The sequence below is a fragment of the Dendrobates tinctorius genome, unplaced genomic scaffold (assembly GCF_039654945.1).
Source record: "Dendrobates tinctorius isolate UK_male_01 unplaced genomic scaffold, ASM3965494v1 ptg000051l, whole genome shotgun sequence".
NCBI lineage: Eukaryota > Metazoa > Chordata > Amphibia > Anura > Dendrobatidae > Dendrobates > Dendrobates tinctorius.
The window spans coordinates 12,087,159-12,107,735 of NW_027361719.1; the positions used below are offsets into that span (position 1 = coordinate 12,087,159).

The following is a 20,577-nucleotide window of genomic DNA, read 5'->3' on the forward strand; positions in this document are numbered from 1 at the left end:
TAAATTTCAACTGTGAAAGACAATCAAAAAAAAAAAAAAATCCATGAAAAAAAAAAAAATCACATTGTATGATTTTTACATAATTAATTTGCATTTTATTGCACAAAATAAGTATGTGTTACAATAGTAAAACAGAACTTAATATTTGTTATAGAAACCTTTGTTTGCAGTTATAGAGGTCAGACATTTCCAGTAGTTTTTGACCAAGTTTGCACACATTGCAGCAGGGATTTTGGCCCACTCCTCCATACAGATCATCTCCAGATCTTTCCGGTTTCAGGACTGTCACTGGGCAATACTGAGTTTCATCTCGCTCAAAAGATTTTCTATTGGGTTCAAGTCTGGACTGGCTAGACCAGGGTTCCCCAACTCCAGTCCTCAAGGCCCACCAACAGATCATGTTTTCAGGATTTCCTTAGTATTGCTCAGGTGATAATTGCTTCATCTGTGCAATACAAAGGAAATCCTGAAAACATGATCTGTTGGTGGGCCTTGAGGACTGGAGTTGGGGAACCCTGGGCTAGACAACTCCAGGACTTTGCAATGCTTCTTACAGAGCCACTCCTTCTTTGCCCTGGCTGTGCTTCGGGTCATTCTCATGCTGGAAGACCCAGCCATGACCCATCTTCAATGCTCTTAATGAGAGGAGGTTGTTGGCCAAAATCTCACGATACGTGACCCCATCCATACTTCCTTCAATACGGTGCAGTCGTCCGGTCCCCTTTGCAGAAAAGAACCCCCAAAGTATGATGCTTCCCCCACGTTTCACGGTTGGGACAGTGTTCTTGGGGTCGTATTCATTTTTTTCTTCCTCCAAAAACGGTGAGTGGAGTTGATACCAAAAATTTCTATTTTGGTCTCATCTGATCACATGACCTTCTCCCATGCCTCCTCTGGATCATCCAGAAGGTCACTGGCGAACTTCAAACGGGCCTGGACACGTGCTGGCGTGAGGACAGAGAACCTTGCATGCCCTGCAGGATTTTAATCCATGACCGTGTAGTATGTTACTAATGGTAATGTTTGAGATTGTGGTCACAGCTCTCTACAGGTCATTGACCATTCCTCCTGTGTAGTTTTGGGCTGATTCCTGGCCTCAGAATTAGCCTCACCCATAAGGCATGATCTTGCATGGAGGCCCAGATCGAAGAATATTGACAGTCGTCTTCTGTTTCTTCCATTTTCTAATAATAGCACCAACAGTTGTTGTCTCTTCTCACCAAGCTTCTTGCCTATTGTCCTGTAGCCCATCCTAGCCTTGTGGTGCAGGTCTACAATTTTGTCCCCGGTGTCCTTAGACAGCTCTTTGGTCTTGGCCATGGTGGAGAGGTTGTAGTGTGATTGTTTGGACAGGTGTCTTTTATACAGGTAACGAGTTCAAATAGGTGTAATTAATACAGGTAATGCGTGCAGAGTAGGAGGGCTTCTTAAAGAAAAAGTAACAGGTCTGTGAGAGACAGAATTCTTGCTGGTTGTAGGTGATCAAATAATTATTTCATGCAATAAAATGCAATTAAATTATTTAAAAATCAACAGTGTACCTACGATAGGGTATGTGCACAGAGTCAGTAAACGTTGCAGATTGGACGCTGCGTACATCTGCAGCGTTCAACCTGCAGCGTCCAGAAGTTACATCATAGTGGCCAGGATTTCAAGAAATCCCATGTTCACTGTGCATTCAGAGATGCAGGTGGCAGACCCATGTAAACGGACATGCGGCGTGTCTTTCCAGACTGCAGCATGTCTATTTACAATGCGGAGACGCTCAGTCCCCGCAGCGTAAATTTCCCATAGACTATCATTAGATGCGGTAAGTCTGCATTTAATTATTAGTCACATGCATAATAACTGTGGGAACGCAGCTTACTGCGCATATATACTAATTTACATATGTTGAATCTTGTGTCACATCCGGAAGTACGTGACAGGCCGGTGTCACACTTGCGAGTGTGATGTGAGAAACTCGTGCAAGTCTCTTGCATCAACACCTGGCACTCGGACCGGAATGTGCGGCTACATAGAAATACATGCAGATGCACACTCCGGTCCCGAGTGCCAGGTGTTGATATGACAGACTGGCGCAAATTTTGACACCGGCCACACAGGAAGTTTCTGAAAGCAGAGAGAGGAATACGTAATGTGCATTCTTTTTACTAATTTTTTTTTTTTTTTTTTTTAAATGGAGTGGGCTCCCGCCAATTTTCTGCACCAAAGAGGGAAAGCTAGCGACTGGGGGCCGATGTTTATAGCCTGGGAAGGTGGTAATACTCATGGAGCTGCCCAGGTTATTAATATCAGCCTGCAGCTGTCTGCATAGCATTTACTGGCTATTAAAATAGGGGGACCCCTCCACCAAAAAAAAAAAAAATAACGAAAGGGACCATGGATATTGAACCCCCCACCCCAGCTACAAACACCAGCTCATAGCTAAACCAGAAATGGCGCATCTCTTAGATGCATCAATTCTGGCACTTAGCCTCTCTCTTCCCACTTGCCCTGTAGCGGTGGCATATGGGGTAATAGTTGTGGAGTTGATGTTACCTTTGTATTGTAAGGTGACATCAAGCCCAACTTAGTAATGGAGAGGTGTCAATAAGAAACCTATCCATTACTAATCCTATTGTTAAAGGGTTAAAAAAAGACAGCCAGAATAAAGTCTTTTAATGAAATGAAAGACAAAACACTTTATTGTTCTGCTAATTCCTGCGACGCCCTCGTTCTCCTGTAAATAAAAATAAAACAAACAAATACTTCCTGTTCCGACGTAGTCCTTAGTAAGGAGTGTCCCACGACGAGTTCAGCTCTGCTACATCTGGATGCCTGACATCCAGACATAGCAGAGCTTGTAGATGACCATCGGAGATGTCTCATCACCTGCACTGTAGTTCTCGCGGTCGGCTGACCGTCAGAGCTAGCCTAGTGTGACCAGAGATAACCCTGGCGGTCATGTGCACGGCAGTTCTTGCAGTCAGCTCCCTCATCATGAGAGCTGCAGTGGATGCGAACTTCCCACATTTATTACGCATGTGACTAATAATTAGATGCGGTTTTACCGCATCTAATGATAGTCTATGGGAAATTTACGCTGCGGAGACGGAGAGTCTCCGCATCGTAAATAGACATGCTGTTGTCTATAAAGACGCGCTGCATGTCGGTTTACGCAGGTCTGCCGTCTGCATCTCTGAACGCATAGTCGAGATGGGATTTTAAGAAATCCTATCCACTATGCTGTAACATCTGGACGCTGCGGGTTTGACGCTGCAGATGTACGTAGCGTCAAACCCGCAGCATTTACTGACTGTGGAAACATTCCCTTTAAGTGGAAGAACTTGCACAATTGGTGGCTGACTAAGACAGGATTTTTGGGTTGCTTACCGTAAAATCTGTTTCTCGTAGCCTTCATTGGGGGACACAGAGACCATGGGTGTATGCTGCTGCCACTAGGAGGCTGACACTATGCACAAAAAGTGTTAGCTCCTTCTCCGCAGTGTACACCCCACCGACCGGCAGGGAATTCCTCAGTTAGTGAGAAAGCAGTAGGAGAAGTAACAGAATAGATTGAAAACAGAACAAAACTCAACTGTAACCAATCAACCAAAGCAAGGACAGGAGTTGTAGAACATGGGAGGGTGCTGTGTCCCCCAATGAAGGCTACGAGAAACAGATTTTACGGTAAGCAACCCAAAAATCCTGTTTTCTCGGTTGCCTTATTGGGGGATACAGAGACCATGGGACGTCCCAAAGCAGTCCCTGGGGTGGGAAAACAAACTTCCATCAGGCCAGCGGACTCACCACTGCAGCCTGCAGAATCCTACCTAGGCTGGCATCCGCCGAAGCGTAGGTGTGGACTTAGTAGAATTTCACAAACATGTGAACCGAAGACAAGGTTGCAGCTTTGCAAAGCTGCAGCGCGGAAGCTCTGTGGCGTACCGCCTAGGAGGCACCCACTGCCCGGGTAGAGTGCGCTGTGATCCCTGGAGGAGCCACTCAATGCTTAACCCGGTAGGCCTCCAAAATTGCCGATCTGATCCAGTGAGCAATAGTGGCCTTTGAAGCTGGGTGACCTTTCCGCGCCCCATCTGGAATGATGAAAAGACTGTCTTTCGCAAGGAAGTCATCCTAGCTAGATAGACTCATCGCCCTGACCAGATCCAGCTTGTTCAAGGACCGCTCCCGAGGATGAGTTGGACTCGGACAGAAGGACGGCAGAACAATATCCTCATTGAGGTGAAAGGAGGACACCACCTTCGGAAGGAAAGAGGGCGGAAGCCGCAGAAGTACCTCATCCTGGTGAAGTACCAAATAAGGAGAGCGGCAAGAAAGCCGCCAATTCCGACAGGCGCCGGATGGAAGTGATGGCCACCAGAAAAGCTACCTTCCAAGAAAGGAGAGAAACGGAAACATCCCTGAGAGGTTCAAAAGGAGGAACTTGCAGAACCTCAAGAACCAGATTAAGATCCCATGGATCCACGGGCGCTCGGTACGGAGGAGCCGTGTGAGCCATGCCCTGAAGAAAGATTTTGACCTGAGGGCGGGAGGCCGTCTTCTGAAATAAAATGAACAGCGCCGAAACTTGACCCTTCAAAGAACTGAGGGCAAGCCCAGCATCCAGCCCTGCCTGAAGAAACACCAGAACAGAAGGGAGCGAAAAACACATGGGCGCGACGACATTGGCCTTACACCAAGTGAAATAGGTCTTCCAAGTATAGTAATAAACTTTGGAAGATGATGGCTTTCTGGCTCGGATCATGGTATGAATTACTTGATCGGAGAATCCTGCCCGTTTCAAAACCTTGGTCTCAAAAGCCACGCCATTAAAGTGAGCGGCCGAGGATTGGGGTGGCAAATCGTGCCTTGAGACAGCAGATCTGCCCTGTCTGGAAGCTTCCAGGGGGCATCCGCGAGAAGGTTGACAATGTCCGCGAACCAAGACCTTCTGGGCCAATTCTGCGATGAAAATGACTGGAATTCCTTCTCCTTTGATCTTCAACAGCTTGGGAAGAAGAGGCAGGGGAGGGAACAGATAGGGAGTTCAAACTGTGACCAAGGAACGGCCAGAGCGTTGGCGCCCACTGCCAGAGGGTCTCGAGACCTGGAACCAAACTGTGGGACTTTCCTGTTGAGGCGAGACGCCAGCAGGTCTACATCCGGGGTTCCCCATCGACGGCAAAGCAGATGAAACACCTCCGGATGTAGGGACCAATCTCCCGCCGTGAGACCCTCGCAGCTGAGAAAATCGGCGGCCCAGTTGTCTACACCGGGAATGTGTACCGCGGAAATTGTCGGAACTGAAATCTCTGCCCTATGAATAATCTTGGACACTTCTGCCAGGGCTGAGACACTTCGTGTCCCTCCTTGGCGGTTGACATATGCCACCGCTGTGGCATTGTCTGTCTGAATCCGGACAGGCAGGCCCCCGAAGAGCCTCTCCCAGTGGACGGGGGCCAGATGGATCGCTCGTATCTCTAGGACGTTGATCGACAGAGCTGATTCCTGAGTCGACCATCGACCCTGAACAGTGTGATTGCGGAACACTGCACCCCAGTCGAGGAGGCTGGCATCCGTTGTTACAATCTGCCAGTGAATGGGAAGAAAAGACCGACCCAAGAGGATGAGAGGTGACGTCAACCACCAGATGAGTGACCGCTTGACCAGGTATGAAAGTCGAAATAGGTGATCCAGGGAAAGGACAGACCTGTTCCCCCGAGACAGCATGGCGTGTTGGAGAGGTCTGGAGTGAAATTGGGCAAAGGGAACTGCCTTTATTGCCGCCACCATCTTTCCCAGGACTTTCATGGTTGTTCGGAGAGATGGAAGTCGTATGATCTGCAACAATCGTACATCCCGCTGCAGAGAGCCAATTTTTTCTTGTGGGAGAAAAACCCTCGATCGCCGAGTGTCGAACAATAGACCCAGAAACACAAGACGTTGTGTCGGGACAAGACAGGGCTTCTTCCTGTAGACGAGCCACCCGAAATTGGACAGGGTGTCGAGGACGATGGTAAGACTTTGGCGAGCTTGATGAAAGGATGGAGCTTTGATCAGAATGTCGTCAAGGTACGGAAAGAGAAGGAGACCTCTGATTCTCAACAAGGCCATCAACGCCGCCATGATCTTTGTAAATACTCTGGGTGCGGTGGCGAGACCGAACGGCAGTGCAACGAACTGGTAATGTTCCTGGCGAATCGCACAACGCAGGAACTTCTGATGCCCGGAGAATATGGGAAGATGTAGATAGGCATCTTGAATGTCTATTGAACACATGAACTCCTGCATCTCCATGGAAGCGATTACCGACCGAAGAGACTCCATTCGGAAGTGACGCAGTCGGACTCTCTAGTTGAGTAACTTGAGGCCCAAGATGGGCGAACTGTCCCGCCTTCTTTCGGTACCACAAACAGGTTTGAATAAAATCCTGTGAAACGTTCTGATTCGGGAACGGGCACAATCACTCCGGAATTGAGGAGAAAAGTGATGGACGCAAAGAACCCCAGAACTAAGGCAGGATCCTTTGGAGGTCGGGACTCGAAAAAACGATCCCGGGGACAAGAAACTAAGTCTATCTTGTATCCTGATGATACAACTTCCCTGACCCAAGTGTCCTCTACTGAGGCAAGCCAGACGTCTCTGAAGAAAAGGAGTCGACCTCCTAATTGGGAAGGACCCCCGGGGGTCCGTTGATAGACATGCTGATGTGGACCGTCCAGATCTGGACCTGGAGGATCTGACCTGGGAGGAGTGAGATCGCCAGGAAGGACTGGGTCTGAAAGGCACCTTCTTCCTATCCTGGCATGCCTGCAGTCTCTGTTGGTTAGAGAAGTTCTCTGCCGTATTGAAGCGGCGGAAAGACCGAAAGGGCCGAGACTGACGTCTTAGCGGAGGTCTGCGAGGCTTGGACTGAGGGAGGAGGGAACTCGTGCCCCCCAGTGGCGTCCTTAATCTGGTCCAGCTGGGATCCGAAGAGCCGCGCTCCCTGAAAAGGCAGATTGGAAAGGGACTTTCTTGAAGAGAAATCCGCCTGCCAAGCTTTGAGCCAAATTGTACGTCGGACTGCCACCATGTTGCTTGACGCCTGAACTGTGCAGGACGCGGCATCCAAGGAGGCAGAGAGTAGATAATCCCCTGCATGGGAGATCTGGTTGGCCTGATCAGCCCAATGCCCTGGTTGGGCCTCATCTAGGATGCCCTTGCGGAGATCCTCTGCCCAAGTGGCTATGGCCTTCGCTACCCAAGTGAAGTGAAGGCTGGGCTTAGCACCGCTGCAGCCACTTCAAATGCTGACTTTGCTAAATATTCTATAATTCTATCATTAGAATCTTGTAACGACGTCACACCTGAAATCGGGAGGACCGTGTTGTTAGAAAGTCTGGACACGGGTGCGTCTACCGAGGGGGAAGCAGACCAGTTATCAGTGAGCTCTTTGGCAAACGGATACAGCAAGCCGAGGCGCTTCCCTCTTTGAAAGCGCCTGGTCGGATTTTCTCTTTCCCTGGTAAGAGTCTTGCCAAACTCAAGAGTGGGAGGCGAAGACCCTGGAAGGTGTTTCTGCCCGTCTGAACGAAACCTCCTGATCTGAGGATTTCGCAGGGGAGTCTGAGATTTCGAAGGTGTGGTGAATCGCAGCAATGAGGTTCTGTACTGTAACCTTCATGTCCGCGTCCTGGTCCGAATCCAGCTCTAAAAACGCTTCACCTGACTCGGGTGAGGAGGCACGGGAGGGCGACTGCTGGGAAGGACTATGTGGGGATGTGAGGCCAGGAGAGGATTCCGGCCGGAGATCCTGCCTGGGTCTTTTGCGGCTTCTGCTGGCTGGCTCAGATGGAATATCTTGCGACCTGCTGGACCCTGCAGAAGTCTCCAGGGGCAACCTATCAAGAACGGCCACTAGGGACTGAGACACTCTGGTGAGGTCTGCCACAGATTGTGAAAGAGACGAGGCCCAGCCAGGGATGGGGAATTCGCTTTCACGTGGCACAATAGATGGCTCCTGAACGGGGTCAGGGAAGTTTGCGATTGCAAGAGGGGCATGCGACGAACTGGACTAGAGTGCCCGTGGGGGCCGGCGGCCGGCTACGCTCAGACTTAGAGTTAGACATAAAGATGGAACAGAAGGACCCTGAAGAAAAGCCGGAAGGTTGGGGAACAGAAAGGCAGAGGAGGGTGTCAGTCTGCAGTTGCAGAACTACTCACGGTCCGGTGTCCCCCAAAGCGCTGTACCAGGCTTGTGAGAATTGCAGGACCCCAGCAGGGGATAGCTGACATCTGTCTATCGTCTCCGGCTGACAGGCTGCAAAGATGGCGGCAGCCTGAGGTGGATGAAAAAACGCGGTTCAGGAGGGCCAAGAAGAAGGGCGGAGTTAGCCAACTGAACTAAAGGAAACCGCCCCCCTTACCCAGCCACAGGCCAAGAGAGGCGGTGGGAGGGCCTAGGAACGGGCGGGAGCGCAGCCGGCCTATGAGTGGGCGGGGGGCGTGGCCGCGACGGGCGCGAAGGCCTAAAATGAAGCCGGGGACTAAATTAGAGACGGCGGCCGCCTGTCAGCAATGGGCGGCGCGGAAGTGCCGCAACGCTGCAGCGGCCACACACAACGAAGATGCCGCCAGAACCGCGCCAGAAGATGAATCCCCCGATGAATACAGGCAGGGGGGAGACAAGGCCCGCACCGCAGTCGGGGCCTAGGTGAAATGCGGCGACCGTCGAAGGCGCTGGCCGCATCCTGCAGCGCTGCCGCTCCAATGTATCCTTGCGGTGGTTTGCTCCGTGCGCTGCGCCTCTGCTCCAATAAAGGTACCTTCTTTATCCAACGCTGTCTGTTAATCTTTCCCGTGTCTGCGCCTCTTCCGACCGACAGGCTCTGGTGGGAGAGTGGGTGGGAGGCGTTTGGCAAGGACCATCCGTCGCTGGCCCGCATCTGCGCCGAGCTTCTGGTCCGCACGGAGAGCTATGAGGATACGGGGTGGCAGTACACGCCATACTCAGTCTCTTTGTGGGAGTACAGTTGTGACTCTTCACACTGTATCCCTCCGGAAACCTGAAAAGGAACGACGCACACTGAGGTAGATAAGGGTCTAATGAAAAACCCGTGTCCACCTCCTACTGACACTAAGCTAAACTGAGGAATTCCCTGCCGGTCGGTGGGGTGTACACTGCGGAGGAGCTAACTTTTTTTGTGCATAGTGTCAGCCTCCTAGTGGCAGCAGCATACACCCATGGTCTCTGTGTCCCCCAATAAGGCGACCGAGAAATACTTTTTTCCCCACTGTACAGGGGCCACTCGTCAGCAGCTTTCAGGAGAAAGTAGGGTCCAGAATGAAGGATTTCAATATGTCCTTGTGCCAGAACAGTGACATGATTTTGGATGGCATGGAATACAGCACTATACAACACAGTAAACAATAAAACTGTCACACTGCGTTTTCTATGAAGTCCGAATAGCGATCTGTATCTCAAGCTACCTACCAGTCTCCACTTGCTGATGCTCATCTTTGGTTTCGGTTGTCTTCACAGGTTCTCCATGATCTAAAGAACCTGCACTTTTTGATGCTAACGTTTTAAGATCAAGGGTCTTCAGTTCTTCGGAAAGTTCCTCCACTATCCGCTTGGTGTCATCTGTAAAGAGAATGCAATTTGCTTAATGTAAGATCAAAGCTGCCACTAAACCTTTGTCTGAAATACAGGGGCAGATAAAAGGATTCCCATTCTGTGTAGACAATGTATATAAAATAAATAGCAAAAGAGCAGGATTGCACGATGTTTTGAGGGGAAAAAAAAGGGATATTTTTTCTTCTACTTCTATACAGAATTCAGTGTCTCCATAGTGACAGACCACAAACGTCCCCAATGTTGTCAGATCCCGTGGTCGCGCTTTCATTGGTTCGCTAGTTTTTGCAACACTATCAAATGTACGCAGGGAACAATTTTATGAGGCTGACATTTAGGCTATGTGCACACGGAGTTTTTTGGCTCTGTGGATTTTGTAGTGAAATCCGCAGGACTAAAGTCCTGCGGTTTTACACCTCAATGGATGAGGTGTGAAACTGCAGCGTTTCTGCACTAAAGAATTGACATGCTGCGGATTGTAAACCGCAGCAAAATCGCGCGGAAAAATCCGCAGCATGTGCACAACGTTTTCCAGTTTACCATTGAAAACAATGGTACTGTACAACGCACCTAAATCTGCTGCGGACCCGCAGCTGCAGAAACGCTGCGGATCAGCAGCAGAATCCGCACCGTGTGCACATGGCCTTACTGTGACTACAGGGAGGAGTGTGTCATTACAAACAACTATTGCAGCTTTGTTCTCAAGACACTGTCAGTGTGTTTGTGTGGGGGCAAAACTTAACCCCTTAACCCCCAAGGGTGGTTTGCACGTTAATGACATCGCCAATTTTTACAATTCTGACCACTGTCCCTTTATGAGGTCATAACTCTGGAACGCTTCAACGGATCTTGGCGATTCTGAGAATATTTTCTCGTGACATATTGTACTTCACTTTAGTGGTAAAGGTTCTTCAATATAACTTGCGTTTATTTGTGAAAAAAAACAAAAATTGGGAGAAAATTTGGAAAACTTTGCAGTTTTCAAACTGAATTTTTATGCCCTTAAAATAGAGAAATATGTCACACAAAATAATAAACATTTCCCACGTCTACATTACATCAGCACAATTTTGGAAACTTTTTTTTTTTTTTTTTTTGTTAGGAAGTTAGAAGGGTTAAAAGTTGACCAGCGATTTCTCATTTTTACAACAAAATTTACAAAACCATTTTTTTTTTTTTTTTTTTTTTTTTCAGGGACCACCTCACATTTGAAGTCACTTTGAAAGGTCTATATGGCAGAAAATACCGAAAAGTGACACCATTCTAGGAACTGCACCCCTCAAGCTACTCAAAACTACATTCAAGAAGATTAACCCTTTAGGTGTTTCACAGGAGCAGAAGCAATGTGGAAGGAAAAAAAATGAAGATTTATCTTTTTAGTCACAAAAATAGGGATTTTTGTGTACTCACCGTAAAATCCTCATCTCCGGGCCAATCATTTGGGGACACCGAGACCGTGGGTGTTATGCTGCTGGCCACTAGGAGGACACTAAGTAAACACAGAAAAAAGTTAACTCCTCCCCTGCAGTATACACCCTCTCACAGGCTGGGAATTCCCCAGTTCGGTGAAAAAAGCAGTAGGAGCATTAAACGAATGACAATAATCATAACTCTGTCAAACCTAAAAATGCTACAGTGAGCCAATAGGCCAAACAGAGTGGGTGCTGTGTCCCCCAATAATTGGCTCGGAGAAAAGGATTTTACGGTGAGTACACAAAAATCCCTATTTCTCCTACGCCTCATTGGGGGACACAGAGACCGTGGGACGTCCTAAAGCAGTCCCTGGGTGGGGGCAATACTTCTGCTAATACCCCATGTACCACTGAGTTAACACCGTGGTACTGCCAATTGCAAGCTGCGTCTGTCGAGAGCCGAAACCGCAGAAGCCTGAGAATGAATTAGGCAATGCTTGTAAAGGTACGCAAGCAAGACCAAGTCGCAGCCTCGCGGAGAGGCCTGAGAATGAATTTCGTAATTTCTTGTAAAAAGTATGCAGACTGGACAAAGTCGCAGCCTTACAGACCTGGTCTGCCGAGACCTGGTGCCGAATGGGCGAAGAGGCGCCCACTGACCGGGTAGAGTGCGCCTTAATCCCAGCTGGGACAGGCGCGTTCCTGACACGGTAGGATTCCTGAATTGCCAAGCGAATCTACCTTGTTAGCGTTGCTTATGACGCGACTAGACCTTTCCTATGCCCCTCTGGGAGCATGAACAGGGCATCTGACTTGTGGAAGGGAACCATCCGCGAGCATGAACAGGGCATCTGACTTGTGGAAGGGAACCATCCGCGAGGTGTACCGTCTCAGCGCCCTAACCACATCCAGGGTGTGGAGGGCCTTCTCGATGCGATGGACTGGCGCCGGAACAAAAGGAAGGCAAAACAAATTCCTCGTTGAGATGGAAAGAGGAGAGGACCTCGGGCAGGAAGGACGGGGACGTCCTGAGAACTCTTTTCCTGATGAAAATACAGCAATGGAGAACGGGAGGACAGGACTAAATTTCGAAACTCGTCTTGATTGACGTAGTTGCCACTAGAAAGTCCACCTTCCAAGAGAGGACAGTCAGTGGCACGTCCTGCAGCAGTCCGAAAAGGAACCTCCTGTAAGGCCCCGAGAACCAGGTTAAGGCCCCATGAGTGGCCTTCTATAAGGAGACGCCACATGGAAAACTCTTTGAATGAACGTCTTGACTTGAAGCCTGGTGGCAAATTGGGAAAGCGCTGACAAGGCTGAAATTTTGCCCTTGAGTGAGCAAAGCGCGAGGCCTGATCTTAATACAGATTGAAGGGATTCCAATATGGCCAGAATGGAAAACACCAGAGGTGATTGACCATGAACCTTGCCCATGAAAAAGAAGGTTGTCCAGGTGCGGTGATATACCCGCATGACCACAGGCTTCCTAGCACCAATCATGGTGGAGATCACGACGTGAGAACCCAGCCTGAGCTAAAAACCAGGATTCAACGGCCACGCTGTCAAAGACCGGGGAGTTCTGGTGGTAAATCGGGCCCTGCGAGAGTAGATCCATACGATCTGAAAGTTGCCAGGGGACGTCGGCGACCAGTTGTATTAGTTTTGCATACCATGCTCGGCCAATCTGGCGCGACTAGGATCACTGGTACTCCCTCCGCTCTGATCGTCTTAATGACCCTCGGAAGCAAGGGAAGAGGGGGGAAGATGTACAGGAGCCGGAAACAGTGCCATGGCAGAACTAGAGCGTCCGCTCCGATGGCGCATGGATCGCGCGATCGGGAAACGAACCGAGGAATCTTGTTGTTCAATCTTGTGACCATGAGATCCACATCCGGGGTCCCTCAACGAAGACAAATCTGCTGAAAGATATCCAGATGAAGAGATCACTTCCCCGAGGTAATGCCTTGGTGACTGAGAAAATCTGCCTTCCAATTTTCCAAGCCCGGGATGTGGCTTGCTGAGATGGGCGGATGGTTGGTCTCGGCCCCATAGAAGATGTAACTCACTTTGTGCATGGCCATCCTGTCCCGGGTTCCTCCCTGGCGGTTGATATAAGCTACAAATCGTGGCGTTGTCGGATTGAGACCTGATGGGGTGAGGTGGAAACTCCGTAGAGCTAATGTGATTGTTCGTGTCACCAAATGTTAATGGGGGGGGGGTGACTCTCAGGTTGACCAATGACCCTGTGCCGTGTGGCGACGAGAGACCGCACCCCAGCTGAGGAGACTTGAGTCAGTGGTTACTACCAACCATCTAAGTGGGGGTAAAGACCTCCCTTGATTCAGGGAGGACCTCAGTGTCCACCACCTGAGGGCTTGCCTGTCCCGAAGGGACAGAGGAATCCGACGATCCGGGGAGAATGGGTTCTCGTTCCAAGCTAACAGCAACGCATGTTGTAAAGGACGGAGGTGGAACGGTGGAAAATGGAACTGCTTCCATCTCTGCCACCATCCTTCCGAGAACTCCCATGGTGAAACGAATGGAGTGAGAAACAAGTCGAAAAGGAGACTACGCTGCTTGTTGTAAGGCTTGGGTCTCTCCTGAGGGAGGGTGGTGAACTCGCAAGAAATGCGAGCCGGTCCTGGGAAAGACATTTCACAGGCTATCTTCCACCTTTGGCGAGAAAGTCTAACTACTGTTATCCACAGATTCCTCACGGGCTGGAAGGGACAGACCCTTGATGAGCAGTTCGTCCAGAAACGGTAATACTACCGCTCTTGGAGAGTGAAGAATGGCCATGACAGCCACCATGACCTTGGCAAAAACCCTGGGAGCGGTGGCGAGTCCGAAGGACAAGCCACGAACTGGAAGGGTTTCTCGTGAGTTGCAAAACGCAGGAACTCCTAAAGGGACGGGCAGATCGGAATGTGAAGGTAAGCGTCCTTGATGTCGATGGATGCTAGGAACTCTCCCCTTTCCTATAGAAGCGACAACTGATGGGAGAGCTTCCATTCGGCATCACCGTACTTTGAGAAACGGATCTAACAATTTGAGATCCAGAATGGGTCACATTGTCCAGTCCTCTTTTGGAACTACAAAAAAGGTCTGAATAAAAAATGCTAAACTTTTTGTGAAGGGGGACCAGAATGATGATTCCGTCCTTTAGCAGACCCTGAACAGCACGAAGGAAGGCTCTTGTCTTTCTCTTTGGGGGGGGGGGGGGGGGGGGGAGTAAAAAAGGAAAGTAAAACCCCCGGGGTGAAGGGGGAAAAGAAATTCCAGTTGGAAGAATGTCTCAAGTGGGGTACCACAGGGCTCTGTCCTGGGCCCTGTATTGTTCAACATCTTTATCAATGATTTAGATGAAGGAATTGAGGGTAAACTGATTAAATTTGCTGATGACACAAAGCTAGGAGGGATAGCTAATACTAAAGAAGAGAGAGAGAGGATTCAAAAAGATATAAATAAACTGGAGAAGTGGGCAGCAACTAACAGAATGGTTTTTAACAGGGAAAAATGCAAAGTACTACATCTGGGCTATAAAAATGAAAAAAGCATATACAGAATGGGAGGAATAGGGCTAAGCAACAGCACATGTGAAAAAGACTTGGGTATACTAATAGATCACAGACTGAATATGAGTCAACAGTGTGATGCAGCAGCAAAAAAGGCAAATGCAATTCTAGGATGTATTAACAGAAGCATACAGTCTAGATCACGTGAAGTCATTATTTCCCTCTACGGTCAGACCTCATCTGGAATATTGTGTCCAGTTTTGGGCACCACATTTTAAAAAAGACATCAACAAACTGGAGCAAGTTCAGAAAAGAGTGACCAGAATGGTGACCGGTCTGCAAACCCTGTCTTACGAGGAAAGGTTGCAGGATTTGGGAATGTTTAGTTTGCAAAAGAGAAGACTGAGAGGAGACTTAATAGCTGTCTACAAATATCTAAAGGGCTGTCACATTGTAGAAGGATCAACTTTATTCTCATTTGCACAAGGAAAGACTAGAAGCAATGGGATGAAACTGAATGGGAGGAGACACAGATTAGATATTAGAAAAAACTTTTTGACAGTTAGAGTGATCAATGAGTGGAACAAGCTGCCACGAGAAGTGGTGAGTTCTCCTTCAATGGAAGTCTTCAAACAGAGGCTGGACAGACATCTGACTGGGATGATTTAGCGAATCCTGCTTTGAGCAGGGGGTTGGACCAGATGGCCCAGGAGGTCCCTTCCAACTCTACGATTCTATGTATCCGAAGGGCACCAGCGTCCTGACCCAATTGCCGTCAATGGGTAGATCTATGAGATCTGGCTCCCCTAGATCCAGGATCCCTAGGCCTGGGTTTCCAAGAACGGTTAGGTCCGTATGAGGTCTGGGCAAATAGAGAAAGCAGAAGAGGACCAACCGGGATTGTTGCGAGAAGATCGAAATAGTTTCGGCTGTTGGTTGAGAAACAGCTGAACAGCCCTTTTACTGAGTAAGGAATTTACTTTCTCCCCCCTGGTAAAATCAGAAATGAGCTGGTCTAGTCTCTCTTCAAAAGACGACCCTTTTGAAAGGGGGGGGAGAAGTCAATCTTTTCGATGTGGCATGCGCCCACCAGCTGCAGAGCCCTGGGGCTCTACTAATGGAGATTGCATTAGCGGCAGACTGAGCCGCGCAATTGGCGGTATCAAAAGAAGCGTCTACTACAAAGACCGCTGCGTGAATCATCTGGCTGGCGACAATGGTTGCCTGCGGAGAAGATTGGTGCCCTGGAATGAAATAATCAGGACTTCTGCCCAAGCGGCCATTGCCTTGGTGACCTAAACTGCCACGAAGGATGGAGAAAAAGCCGCTCCTGAAGCTTCCAAATATTGAACGGGCAAGTAGTCAATTTTGATGATCGGAGGGGTTTCTGACTGAGGCACCCTCAGAAACAGATAGGAGCGTTGTAGAAGCAAGACACGGTACAGGAAGGTTCACCGGAGGGAACTGTAATCAATCCTTCAATAGGTCTGGAGTATTTAGCCAGAGTATACTTTTGCCCAGTGAGCAATTTATGTGGCCAATCCCTATGTTACTGGACGGCTGGTAAATAACAGCGCACACGCTTGTTCCATAAATGAGACAGGGAGTGTTGGAGCGGGAATAATTTCCTCGTCCAACCTGAGAATCCTGTTGACTGATTCTATAAGAGAATCAAGCGACTCTTGATCAGTTGGGGGATTCTGAGGGGCTGACGTGTCAGATATGAAATCAGAGACATGCTCACTGTGAGCCTCAGGAGCGAGAGACAGGAGTCGCTGATGCTGAAGTGCGAACGTGACTAGGGGACGCGCCATGTGTGCGCTTTTTCAGAGACCTGACCATCCCTTGGACGAGTATGGCTCCTGACTTAAATAGTCCTCCCGGAGGGAGAATAGCCTGGGTCAGAGACTCCACCGACCGTGACAGGGCGCAGCCCACTCAGGGGTACCAGGCGCAGGAAGCCAGTCAGTAGGGCTGCGAGGGGCGTTGGAGCGCAGGTCGGGGCGCAGGCCGCGCGGTCTGTGCATAACGAATTAGATTGTGCACTGGGTAGGGCAGACTTGCAAGTGTTGTATATAGCAAATTGGTATGGAGATAAATGTAAAATTATATTAAAACTTAGCTTTTAATCTTAAATTAAAAACTGTATAATGCAAATTAAGGTGCCTAAAGTGATAGTGTCTGTGCAACCGTGCCCATAAAATAAGGTTGTATTTGAAACGCCTCCTATTGTCCAGATATGAGCGGATTACAATCCTCTTTAATGTCTAAATATGGCCAGGTAATAATATTACCAAACATTAGCCATAGAACACCTCAGTATATGCACCAAAGCACTTTTTAGAGGTTATCTTAAGTGACTAAATCATTAATCCTAAACTCATTTCCACCATTTATGAACAATTATCATTAGAATGCGATTCATAAAAATATAAAATATCTATTTCTCCAAAATCAGATATCTATTGCATTGGCATATTTACAGGTCAGAAAGAACAATACATCGCATCTATGGAGTCCAGTATAGTGTATTACCTATATCCCACAAAAATACTGCATATTAAATACTCTCATGATGCATTATTATTATGTCCTTATACTCATCTCATGTGTATTAGTCCTATACACTGATGCCTGTATATGCACTCTTGTGAGAAAGGCCCCCAGTCTTAAAAGAACTTCATGTCTGTATTCATCTGGGCCGCCTTAGTCCAACACCGTTCTCCCTAATTTACTAGTTTACTATTTGACTATCAGACTTGCAAGTGGTACACACGGTTAAAAACGCGGTGTATTTCTTAACAGCCCGCTTAGTCTCGTTCGAGTGATGCATAGCGCTCCAGAAAGGGTTAACGGCAGAGTCTGGCTGCAGAGAATGTGCCGGGAAGGGGTTAAGCTTTAATCTGAGGGCAGATGCCGCTTACCCTCGGTCCTCTGTTATGTCCCCCGGGAGGAAAAAACGGTGGCCCTGTGGCGTCGCCCGGTATTCGGCTGCTCCTGCAAGGGTTAACTGCAGCAGCGGTAACAGACATGGCCCCCAAGATTAAAATTGCACGTCCCGTTAGGAGCGAGAGGCGCCAAGAGGAGGGGGGCGGCGACAATAGTGCGGGCGCGCTATTCAAATTGCGGCTTAGTAGGCCGGAAAAGCAGGGGGCTCGATTTTTGGCCTACCCGTGGTAGGCGCCGGGGCGGTGCTATTGAAATTGCGGCCTAGCAGGCCGGGAAAAGCCAGGAACTAAATTTCTGGGGCCATCTGAAAATGCTGAGCGCGCGGGGGGGGGGGGGGCGCTTCTCCCGGGGGCAGGATGCGACCTCATACCTCAACTCCACTGCTTAAGTCAGCGCCGAAGTCCATTCTTCTTATCCTCCTGGGCTGATGTAGCAGAGCTGGAGGAGTTCTTGAATGGGGGGATGCTCGATCGGTCCTCCCTCTGAGCAGGGGGACGGAGAGCTTAAAGAGGTATGCTCAATCGGTCCTCCCTGTGGGTAGGGGACGTAGAGCTCTGGGGCTGATTCAGGGCATCCAAAAAAGCGCTGTTCAGGTCCTTCTCCATGCACTCCTTTGTGATCTTGTTGCGCTTGCCCTCGTATCCGTTCGTCCATCATGGGAACCATCGTCAGAGGAATCAGCTCCGTTCGTCGCAGGAAAGGTACGTGAAGGGTTACTCCACGTGCGTGCCTGTTGTTGGTTCGGGGGAGAGCGGGCCGTAGAAAGGAACCGTCGCCCCCTTCACCGTTAATTAAAAAAAAAAATTTACAGAAAATTCAAAAATAAAATAAAACGGTGGGGTCTGAAACCAGACCCAAGTGCCTCCTACAGACACTAAGCAAGAACTGGGGAATTCCCAGCCAGCAACAGGGTGTATACAGCAGGGGAGGAGTTAATTTTTTTTCTATGTTTACTTAGTGTCCTCCTAGTGGCCAGCAACATAACACCCACGGTCTCTGTGTCCCCCAATGAGGCGTAGGAAAAAAGGAGATTTTTGTGTACTCACCGTAAAATCTCTTTCTCTTAGCCTTTAATTGGGGGACACAGAACCGTGGGTGTTATGCTGCTGTCCACTAGGAGGCGACACTATGCATAATCTGAAAAAGATTAACTTTGGCTCATCCTCTGCAGTATACACCCCTGGACGGCGTCAGCCTTCTCCAGTTTTGTGCAAAAGCATTAGGAGGAATATACCAGAAACATAACCATGCCTGTAAAAAAAAAAAAAGGCTACTATAAAACAGGCTCAAACAACAATATGAGAACCCAACCGTAACAACGGCCCGCAAGGGCAACAGGGTGGGAGCTGTGTCCCCCAATTAAAGGCTAAGAGAAAGAGATTTTACGGTCAGTACACAAAAATCTCCTTTACTCTGTCGCCTTATTGGGGGACACAGAACCGTGGGACGTCCCAAAGCAGTCCCTGGGTGGGAAGCAGTGGACTAATATTGTGCTGACAGTTCTCTAGACTTGGGGTACTGCTGCCTGCAGGACCCGTCTACCCAGGCTCGCATCCGCTGAGGACTGGGTATGCACTCTGTAGTGTTTTGTAAATGTGTGCAGGCTAGTCCAAGTGGCTGCCTTACACACTTGATGTGCTGAGGCTTGATGCCGAATGGCCCAAGAGGCCCCTACCGCCCGCGTAGAGTGTGCCGTGATACCGGCCGGAAGGGGAGAATAGTTGAGGCGGTAAGCCTCCTGAATGGTGGACTTGATCCACCTAGCAAGGGTGGCTTTGGAAGCCGGTAGGCCCTTGCGAACGCCTTCTGGAAGGAAAAGTGAATCAGACTTCTGGAAGGGAACAGTCCTAGACACGTAAATACGCAATGCCCTGACAAGGTCAAGCGTATGCAGAGCCTTCTCTACCTTATGAACGGGAGCCGGGCAAAGAGACGGTAGTGATATTTCCTCATTGAGGTGGAAGCTGGACACGACCTTCGGAAGGAAGGATGGTACTGTACGGAGAACCACCTTGTCCTGGTGAAAAACCAGGAAGGGTTGTCTGCAGGAAAGAGCTGAAAGTTCAGACACCCTGCGTAGCGAGGTGATTGCCACCAGGAAAACCACTTTCTGTGATAGAAAGCGGAGTGAGACCACCCTAAGGGGTTCAAAAGGAGGTGACTGTAGTGCTGTCAAGACCAGGTTGAGGTCCCACGTCTCCAACGGACGTTTGTAGGGGGGAACCAATTGGGAAACCCCTTGGAGAAAAGTCTTCACTTGCGGCTTGTTAGCAATACGCCTCTGAAAGAGCACTGAGAGCGCTGACACCTGGCTCTTCAGCGAGCCCAGGGATAGCCCGGCGTCCAGGCCTGACTGAAGGAAACCAAGGACCTTTGGAAGAGAATAGGGACGTGGAATCTGCCCACGAGAGTCGCACCATGTGAAGAAAATCTTCCAGGTACAATAGTAAATCCTGGCTGAAGTTGGCTTTCGAGCTCTGATCATGGTTTTAACACGTCCGGTGAAAAACCTGCATGGGTCAAAATCCAGGTCTCAATGGCTACGCCGTCAAATTGAGAGCCCCTGAGTTCTGGTGGAAGAACGGGCCTTGTGATAGGAGGTCGGGACGTGTGGGGAGACGCCAGGGAGCGTCTGCTGTGAGTTGCACGACGTCGGCGTACCATGTACGCCTGGGCCAGTCTGGAGCGATCAGAATGGTGGGAACACCCTCTTGTTTGATCTTTCTCAGGACTCTGGAGATCAGGGGGAGGGGTGGAAAAATGTACAGAAGCTGGAACTGGGTCCAGTCCTGAACCAGGGCATCTGCTCCGAGCGACCGCGGATCGCGCGTCCTGGCCATGAAATTGGGAACCTTGGCATTGAGATGGGATGCCATCAGATCCACGTCCGGGGTCCCCCAACGATGACAGATCTGACAGAAGACTTCGGGATGGAGAGACCTCGAACTGTCGGAAGCACCCTGATCATGAGACTGGACATCCCTTTGCTGGGTAACGTTCATAGCCGAGACATGACCCTGCAGTAATGTGGAGGTCAGGTTATCTATAGATTGTGTCATAGACTGCGACATGAGTCACCCATTTCGGCACAGTAGCGGTC

General features: G+C 49.3%; 1 protein-coding gene across 4 annotated transcripts in view; it reads right to left on the reverse strand.

The window, feature by feature from the left end:
• Positions 1 to 20,577, reverse strand: part of OS9 (OS9 endoplasmic reticulum lectin) — an 89,779-nt gene that overhangs the window by 49,221 nt on the left and 19,981 nt on the right. For all 4 annotated transcript variants that reach the window (XM_073576798.1, XM_073576796.1, XM_073576795.1 and 1 more), the window contains exon 7: positions 9,461 to 9,610. In XM_073576798.1, coding sequence (XP_073432899.1) covers positions 9,461 to 9,610 — 150 coding nt within the window. The remainder of the gene's footprint in view (positions 1 to 9,460; positions 9,611 to 20,577) is intronic.